Genomic DNA, 9,291 nt, shown 5'->3' with positions numbered 1-9,291 from the left:
TAAGGGGCTGTGGCTGAGTTGCCCAAAGGCAGGCTGGCATAGCGCCTAATTTACAGCACAAGTAATTCATGCTTGTCACTAAGTCAGTACTGAGAGCCTTGTTGTTAATTGTGGAAGAGTTTGAAAATCCAGGCTGAAAACCCCCTTAGAAACTTGTAAACATAGATCAATGGCCGCGGTGGGCGTTTGGAAGACTAAAAGGAGGAGAGACTTGGAGACTGCTGGAGGCTGGCTCAGGAGGTTACAATGTGGCAGGGAATCTGGCTTCCTCTTGCCTGTTTCCTGAGACCTTGAGATAGGCTGAGTTTTAAAGTAACAGGCTCTGTTCAGTGAAGGAAATTTCAAGGCATGATAGAGTAGCTGTTTTGCCACTCTTATTCTGGGTTACCATGAAAAGGAGCAAGTGGGGAGAGAGATGAAGTGCAGTCTGTGCAGACAGGCATAAGGTTGCAAGGCAAGGCTGGGGTGAAGCTGTGGCTTGGCTGTGCTCTGTACTGGGACCCCAGGGGGAGCTGCCCTGAGGTAAGAGGGCAGCACCCAGCAAAGGCTCCAACCTGTGAAAGCACACTCACTGGGGAAGCCAGTCAGAGACCGTGAAAAGGCTTAGAGGACTTGATGTGATAGTATTTCTGTTTAAACATGAAGCCATTCATAAACCTCAGTATGAGAGAATATTCCATTTGTCAACACAAAATATAAAATAGCATGCTAAAAAATAAACTTAGTAAGAAATGCCCTATGTTTAGGATGTCTAAAGCAAATAAGGGACACAAGAGACTTGTACTAAAGAGCATTTAACTTTGGAAAATTATTCATTATTAGTAAGCATTATAGTGATAGAATGCTGACTCAAATCCCAAAAGAACTTCAAATGGGGAAGGGGTGGAATCTGGCAAAGAAAAAAAAAGTCTATAAGTCTATAGTTGACCTTTAAAACAAACAAACAAACAAACAAACAAACAAACAAACCAGCTAGGGGCTGGAGAGATGGCTCAGTGGTTAAGAATACTGACTGCACTTCAGTGGTCCTAAGTTCAATTCCCAGCAACCACATGGTGGCTCACAATCGTCTGTAATGGGATCTGATGCCCTCTTCTGTTGTGTCTGAAGATAGTTACAGTGTACTTGTATACATAGATAATTTAAAAAAAAACAATTATTACTAAAAATCATAGAAAGATGCCTAGACTAGAAAAGCACACTTATTAGTATCTGAGGGCTTTCCCAGAGATGAACAGAGCTTGGGGCTCAGATCTAATTAACTTTAAGCCACTGACGAGTTAGTCTGTTGAGTAAACAACACTGGAACTGGAGCATAGGGGTGACATCGGAAGGATGGAAGGATCGGAAGGCATGGGTGTGAATGGTCTATTTTTAACTCTGGCCCATCCTACTACTTTTCTGTTTCCTGGATGTCATGACGTGATTTTGACATGCCCATTGGTCCTGATGTTTGTTTTACCACAGACCTAAAAGCAACGGTGACTGCTGACTATGGTGTGAAACTCCCAAAGCCGTGAGCCCAAATACATCTCTTCTCCCATCAATTGTTTCTCTCAGGCATCTGCCACAAGGCTGAGAGCTCTAATATACACTAGAAGAAAGCTTTAAAGATTAAAACTGTGGTACACACAGAGAACTGACTAACGAACGAACGGCCATTGTTCAGAGGGATGGCAATCCAACATGATAAACATGGCATTTGAGTAAGTTCATGCTTTAGTAAATAGTATTAGAGTAGTTAGTCAGAATTAAAATGCACTCAGTTGTGACCTGCAACAGGACATGTTCTGAATACTGGAAATAGCTCCTTGGTATGAGATTGCTTCTAGGGTTCCTGCCATCCACTAAGGTCCACTCAAGTCTCTTGTATAGAGGCATCTAATATTTGCACAGAGCTTGCGCACTCCCCTGTACTACCTTAAATCCTCTAGTCAAGGTGCACTCGTTTGCCTTGGCTCATTTACTAAGTACAAAATTGAATTAAAAATTTGGTTCACTAATTCCTGGGAGCAGATTAACATTTTAATATTTGTTTTTAATTTTTTTGCATAGTATAATCATTCATGTACATGGATGTGCTCGTGTGTGTGTGTACGAACACTAGTGGAATCCAGGGCTTAACGTCCGGTGTCTTCCTCAACCGTTCTCTGCTTACCTTAGTCTTCCCTGGACTTGATGCTCAGTTTTCGGCTCGGCGGCGGCTCCGCAGTGAAAGGTGTAGGAAGCCTCCTGTCTCGGGCTTGTTTTGGGGTTGTAGGCAAGTGCAGCCACACGCAGCCTTTTGTGTGTTGAGGATCTAAACTCAGGTCCTCACGAGTGTGCTCCGGCACACCCACGCAGCAGTTTCCAGCCCAGCTCTTACATTTCTACTGTCTTGGTGATTTCAAGGCCTCCTGTAAAAACAGAAGCTGTTGCTTCTGGCTAAGCACTCTCTTTCTGTACAACACTCTTCTCGAGGCTTTCCCCTCACTCTGCAGGGAAAGCCTAGACCCTCGACTGTCCAGGGAAATCTGCTTTTCCTTCTCAATTACTTGGAGCAGGCTTTTATCCACCAGCTATTTATTATGTACTGAAAAACAGACTTAAGTGCCCTGTCCTATAAGGATTTTGAGATTTTACACATATGAATGCTTCCCCTGTATGTATGTATATGTGTGTGTGTGTGTGTGTATATATATATATATATATATATATATATATATATATATATATATATATATATATATATATATGCCTGCATAGATCATGGTTGTGAAACCACTCGGGTGCTGAAAATGAACCCCAGTCCTCAGAAAGAGTAACAAGTGCTGTTAACCACTCTCTGCCCCTCGACCCATTTTAAAAGAGATTATTTTTAGAATTACTCTTAATCCTAAAATTTAAGCATATATATATATATATATATATATATATATGCTAAAAATGATTCTAAAGCATTAATATATATCATCAAGTAATAGATGAAAATGTGCCAAAAAACTATGGAAGGCTGCCTGAGTACTTCAATAAATGAATATCCAAATGAGTTTTGGTTTCAAAACATTTTACTTAAAAAAAAAAATCATAAGTAATGCTCCATAAAAAAATATGTACAAATTCCCACAAATGTGTTCTATCACATTCTATCATAGACTTACGTCGGGTTTTGAGTAGCTTTCAGCTGTCTGTTCAAAGTGAAACATGTAAACATATTATATACATGAACTTACAGATACAAAGGTGTGTGAAAAAAAAACGGTCCACCCTGTCCTGTGAGATGACCAGGGTGGAGGAGCGGCGGCTGTGGGAATCAAGGCTTAGCAGAGGCAAACTCACAGCTGCTAGCCCACCCAGGGAGGAGCCAGAGCGGCAATGCATTCCTTTGATAGTCTTGGCGTTTGCAGAGTGGATCCAGAGGTGCCCACAGGTTCCTTATTCACGTATCTAAGTCTGATATTCTATGTGGTTAGTATTAGCTAACGTATAGTTTCTTTCATGAAATTAGAGCAGAAAAACTGCCTTAAAAGTCAGTTCCTTCACCACCAGCAGGACTCGGGAGACCTTGGGACAGTTCCTGGACATCTCCTGTGAGTCTATACCCAATCAGGGACTCCTTCCCCCCACCATCCACAAGCACGTCCACCAACATGTGCGGTTTATCATAACCGGAGGACGTGGGGGCCGTTCTCACGGGCGGAGGGTCGTGCTCTGCCATCTTTGTTTCCGAGTTGTTGTTTGGGAGAAATTCCGAGTCAGATATGGAGCTGCCCGATCCCACGAGACCACTGTCAGAGCCATTTCTGGAGTGATAGGTGGTGAGGCTACAAGGGCCTGACTGGTTACTACTTAACAGGGAAAAGCTGCCTCTTTGTATCGGAGTTGGAGGGCTGTCTGGGGTCATGGCAGAAGTGCTTCCTCCAGCAGCAGTAGCCTTTGTTTCTTTTGAGAGTTCTTCCTGTTCTGCTGCTTCCAGGCTGTCTGGAGCTGTCACTGTGGACAAGCGCTCTTCACAGATCACCGTCTCATTCTCTAGGACAGATGGCTGGCACGGTATGACAAGTGAATACTTTGATTCAGGCTTTGTCTCCGACTTGGCACTTATGACCACAGAGAGCTAAGGAGAGAGAAAGTGAATAAAGAGAAAATTACTAAACTTAATGCCTGTTTAAAGGGGGGGGGCTAAAAGGGAAATAATATATTTCAGAAAACATAATTAAAATAAGCTCATTACATTTCTTTTCTTAGTGATTTTGATTTTTTGGGACAGGGTCTCATGTAGCCTAGGCTAGTCTTAAAGTTACTATGTAGCATTAGAAGACCCTGAACTCCTTGGTGATAACTCCTTCCTTTACCTCTCAAGTGCTAGAACCTCAGATATGAGCCACCGTGTGTGTGTGTGTGTGTGTGTGTGTGTGTGTGTGTGTTTATCTATAGACAAAGTCTTACTATGTAGCTCTTATTGGCCTGGAATTTGATATGTAAGGCAGGCCATCTCAGACTCAGAGATCTGCCTGTCGGTTTTCTGAGTGCTAGGATTAAAGTTGTGAGCCACCACACCCAGCTTGTCTTTTTTTTAAAAAAATAGAATTTATTTAAGGTTAAAAAATATAAAGTTGCCGGGCAGTGGTAGCGCATGCCTTTAATCCCAGCACTCGGGAGGCAGAGGCAGGCGGATCTCCGAGTTCGAAGCCAGCCTGGTCTACAGAGTGAGTTTCAGGACAGCCAGGGCTACGCAGAGAAACCCTGTCTCGGAAAAAAAAAAAAAAAAAAAAAAAAAAAAAAAAAAAAAAAAAAAAAAAAAAAAAAAAACAAAAACAATAAATAAATAAATAAAGTCATTAACTATCTCATAACTGCACACCACCTTCTGTACGCCATCTTCTAGCTGCCCGTGGAGATGCCACAGCAGTGTAAAGTTCATGTCAGCGAGTGTGCCTTCCTTTACAGTAATGTTTTTTTAATAGACAAAGAAAACGTTGAGTCTTTCATGTTTTTATTTGTGAAATTATTTCCTCAGGATCAGTGTCTGGAAGGGTGATTAAAAGCTGCGCTGTGCCTGCAGTTTCCTGGCAAGGTGCATACAGTTACATCTGTCTGGCTATTGCAGTGGGTCGGGTCCCCACTCCTGCTATAAGGAGGATGGGATGGATGGGGTATTCCAAGGTAGCCTCCTCCTAGTGAGGAGGGTCACACGTGGACTGTCCACCTGCTGTTGATGGTTCATAGCCACCTCAGAGACAGTTTTGTTACAACAAATGCCATTGCGCCCCCTGAGCATCTTAGACACCATTCTTCTCATGTATGCATCAATGTGTCATCTTTACACTATCTGTAGGCATTCTTTAGATTATTTCAAGAGACTGGAATGTGACTACACTTAAACATCAAATGTGACAGTTTCCTTTGGGGCCATCTTTTCTTCCAAACTCCAACTGCAATGATGTTTGTGTATTGGAAGCTTTGGGGCCGTGGGTCAGCTTTCCCTGGCTCTCCTGCATTGCTGCTCTTAGAACCAGAGCTTCACTGTGGCCTCCTGGAGAGTCAGAGCTAACCCCATGCTTCAGATGCATCAGGGTCTCCGCCGCTGGCTCTGAACCTACTTCACGTACACTTACACTGACTGAACCATTGTCGTCTCTTCACTGGAGACCTTTAGCTCCTTACAAAACTTGTCAGTTTTAATCCTGAAAATTATACAAAGGCACCTGGTGCACAGTAAAATATGAGGCTTGGGGCGCATGGCAGTTTTTAGTGAAGAGAACTATAATAAGGTTAAATAGAGTGCTATTCGTCAGGGCACATCCTCAGTGATACTGAGTAGTGAGGGGACTTGTCAACAAAGGTTAAATTGATATGTTAGCATCTATAATTAAATAAATAATTAAGTGCTTTACCAAGGACTTGGGTAACATTATGCTTTTTCTCTTGAATGAATTCTTCTTAATATACCAACATGCAAATACCAGGATAACTACTGTAAAGACGATAAGAGGAGCAACGACCAGAATCCAGATTGAATCTACAAACAAAAGGAACAGCCACAAGTTAGAAGTCCAGGATACTGCTTTTGCACATCAGAAGTCTTACTGCCGCTCTTCAGCAAATGTACATAGCGATATCATCAGAACACCGGTACAAGCTGGGCAGTGTGTGTGAGAACTCAGTGTGCATCGTAGCTACATCAGACTCTTCCCAGTGCTGCAGCCCTCAAGAAAGAAAAATCCATCAGTAGTCCTGCCAACCATGACATGTATGAAACACAACAGGGACCCACCTGGTGAGACAGCCACAAAGCTGAAGCCATGGTATTGATATCCTGGGGGTAACCAACAGCCGCTGAACTGGAATGAAACACTGGCTGACAGGAGGGAAGCCACATCTGGCACTGGACATCTGGTCAACTACCCATGTCTGATGAGGCCCTGGGAGCCAGAGGGGACCCTGCGACTGCCACTTTCCCAAGCCAGTGGCGCTCCTAACTATTCTAAACGCTCATGCTTCCCACAGACACGTGAAGCTCTTTTTTCCAGCAGACATGGGCCATCATAAAACAGAAGCCATGACTGTTGATGACACAGAGAATGACTGACTGACTGACCGGGTGCCAGGTATCCTGGGCTACACCGCCATGACAAGAGGCAGGGAGCTACCTGGGTGACACTTGCTCTTAGTGCCTCTCCTTGGAAGGAATGAATCCTGACAACATTGCTGATAACTCTTTATTTAGCCCTGCTCTCAGGACCCCTCACCATTACCGACTCATTTTCTTTCTTGGCTGCACAGCACTCCTTTCTTTTCCAACTGCCTTTCATAGTTCCCCTGAGAAAGTGTACATTTTTCTTTGAAGTCACTTGAATTTAAAAAAAAAAATTGCTACTTTTTTTTGGTTTTTGTTTTGTTTTGTTTTGTTTTTGCTTTTTTTTTAGCATAGGAAAGATGTCGTTAAAAAAATCTTGAAAACGGAAAATATAAACTGAAAAATTTAAAAAATTTTATAGATTCTAAAATTCTTATGAAGTATTATAAAGCATTATAAAGATTATAAAATCTTAATGAAATATGTAAAAAAAATGAAAAAAATATTTTAAAATATTATATAAGTGCAGTAAGGTGTGTGTGTTCTTTAATCTAGAGGGAGGTGAAGTCATTGCATTTATCCTAGTCAACACTGAAGGAAAACATGGGTAGAGTGAACAAGAATTAAATCAGCGTTGCTAGCAAGTAAGTCATAGGGGTCCAGCAGGGCACGTGGAAGTGCACCTGTTCAAACCTTCTCTGTGGAACAGTTACCTTTTTAAACCATGAAGAGCACAAGCAACATACACACACACTGCACAATACCCTCACACTGCACAATACCCTCACAGTGTACAATACCATCACACTGCACAATATCCTCACAGTGCACAATACCCTCACACTGCACAATACCATCACACTGCACAATACCATCACAGTGCACAATACCATCACACTGCACAATATCCTCACAGTGCACAATACCCTCACAGTGTACAATACCATCACACTGCACAATATCCTCACAGTGCACAATACCCTCACACTGCACAATACCATCACAGTGCACAATACCATCACACTGCACAATACCCTCACAGTGCACAATACCCTCACAGTGCACAATACCCTCACAGTGCACAATACCCTCACAGTGCACAATACCCTCACACTGCACAATACCCTCACAGTGCACAATACCATCACACTGCACAATACCCTCACAGTGCACAATACCACCACACTGCACAATACCCTCACACTGCACAATACCCTCACAGTGCACAATACTCTCACACTGCACAGTACTATCACAGTACACAGACAAACCCAAGCAGCATACACAAACACTGCACAGAAACCATCACACTGCAAATACCATCACACTGCACAATACCCTCACAGTGCACAATACCACCACACTGCACAATACCATCACACTGCACAATACCATCACACTGCACAATACCATCACACTGCACAATACCCTCACACTGCACAATACCATCACACTGCACAATACCATCACACTGCACAATACCACCACACTGCACAATACCCTCACACTGCACAATACCATCACACTGTACAATACCCTCACAGTGCACAATACAATCACACTGTGCAGACAAACCCAAGAGAACAGCAGAGTGCAAAGAAGGCACCAAACTGCATCATGGCAGGACTGCGGGTAATTATTTCTTCTATCTTGAAAGACAGGCTACATTTTAATGAATGTGTGTGGATGTGCATGTGCATGCGAGCCCACGAGTGGTCATTGGACAACTTAAGGGAGTTGTCTTTTTCCTTCCACATGTGTGTCCTGGACCCATCTGAAGCCATCGATCTTGGTGGCTGGTGCCTTCACCCACTGTGACATCTATCTCCATCCACTGTGACATCTATCTCCATCCACTGTGACATCTATCTCCATGGTCCTCTTCTGACTCTTCTCAGGTTAACATATTTCCAAATTACGATTTGGAATAGAGATATTTATGTAGATAATTTTATATATTTGTTGTTGGCTGCTATAGTATACTTCAAAGCCTGAGAAACCATCTTGTTTTAATTTTGAGCTTCTCCAGGGAAAGGGACTATTAGATATTCTTTTAAAGAAAAGCCATGTGCTTGAGTTATAAATCAACTTGCTTATTTTCATGTTGCCCCACCTCAGCTCTCTGTGTTCAGTTGGGGAAAGGCAAGAACTTACCTTTTTCATCCTCATGGAAAAGGGGGATACAGACGTCTTTTGATTTTTCTGTTCTAACTTGCCAGAAAGACGAGAGTCCATCTACTGAAACACAGTATCTGGAATTCAGTGTGGATACTGAGATGTTTAACTCACACAGAGTTTCATTACAATCTTCTTTTTCGACCGTATGCTGTGTATGTAGGATCTAAATGGCAAAAAGAACAATATGAAAGTGTATGGCTTCTTTAACCCCAGGGGAAAAAAACCACTGCATCTGTCCTAGTTAAATACCAAAGGAAGACATGTAGAGAGTGGATATGAAATTAAAATCAGCTTTGATAGCAAATAATCAGTCAACCTGTGACTTCAACACAGTCTGAGAAAGTACATCTGGAAAAACGACGTGTATGGAAACAGTATTGTTTAAAACTTGAAGAATGTAAGTTTTAGCTGGCGGTGAACTAGCCAGAACTTGTTTCTCCAGTTCCTAGAGTCCTAGAGGCAGCTGCGGAGAGAGGAGAAGCATCTCACAGGAAGCAGCTGCGGAGACGGGAGAAGCATCTCACAGGAAGCAGCTGCGGAGAGAGGAGAAGCAT

At 42.7% G+C, this 9,291-nt stretch overlaps 1 protein-coding gene across 1 annotated transcript in view; it reads right to left on the bottom strand.

Moving 5' to 3' along the window:
- Positions 1-3,055: 3,055 nt before the first annotated feature.
- Positions 3,056-9,291, bottom strand: part of Ifngr1 (interferon gamma receptor 1) — a 20,740-nt gene continuing 14,504 nt past the window's right edge. Inside the window, exons 5-7 of the mRNA XM_021221492.2 lie at positions 8,714-8,900; positions 5,877-6,001; positions 3,056-4,096 (exon numbers count right to left, since the gene is read on the bottom strand). Coding sequence (XP_021077151.1) covers positions 3,503-4,096; positions 5,877-6,001; positions 8,714-8,900 — 906 coding nt within the window. The 3' untranslated portion in view covers positions 3,056-3,502. The remainder of the gene's footprint in view (positions 4,097-5,876; positions 6,002-8,713; positions 8,901-9,291) is intronic.

This window comes from Mus pahari, chromosome 21 (assembly GCF_900095145.1).
Source record: "Mus pahari chromosome 21, PAHARI_EIJ_v1.1, whole genome shotgun sequence".
Lineage (NCBI taxonomy): Eukaryota > Metazoa > Chordata > Mammalia > Rodentia > Muridae > Mus > Mus pahari.
The sequence above is the reverse complement of the archived record's forward strand: the minus strand, read 5'-3'. Positions and strand labels throughout refer to the sequence as shown.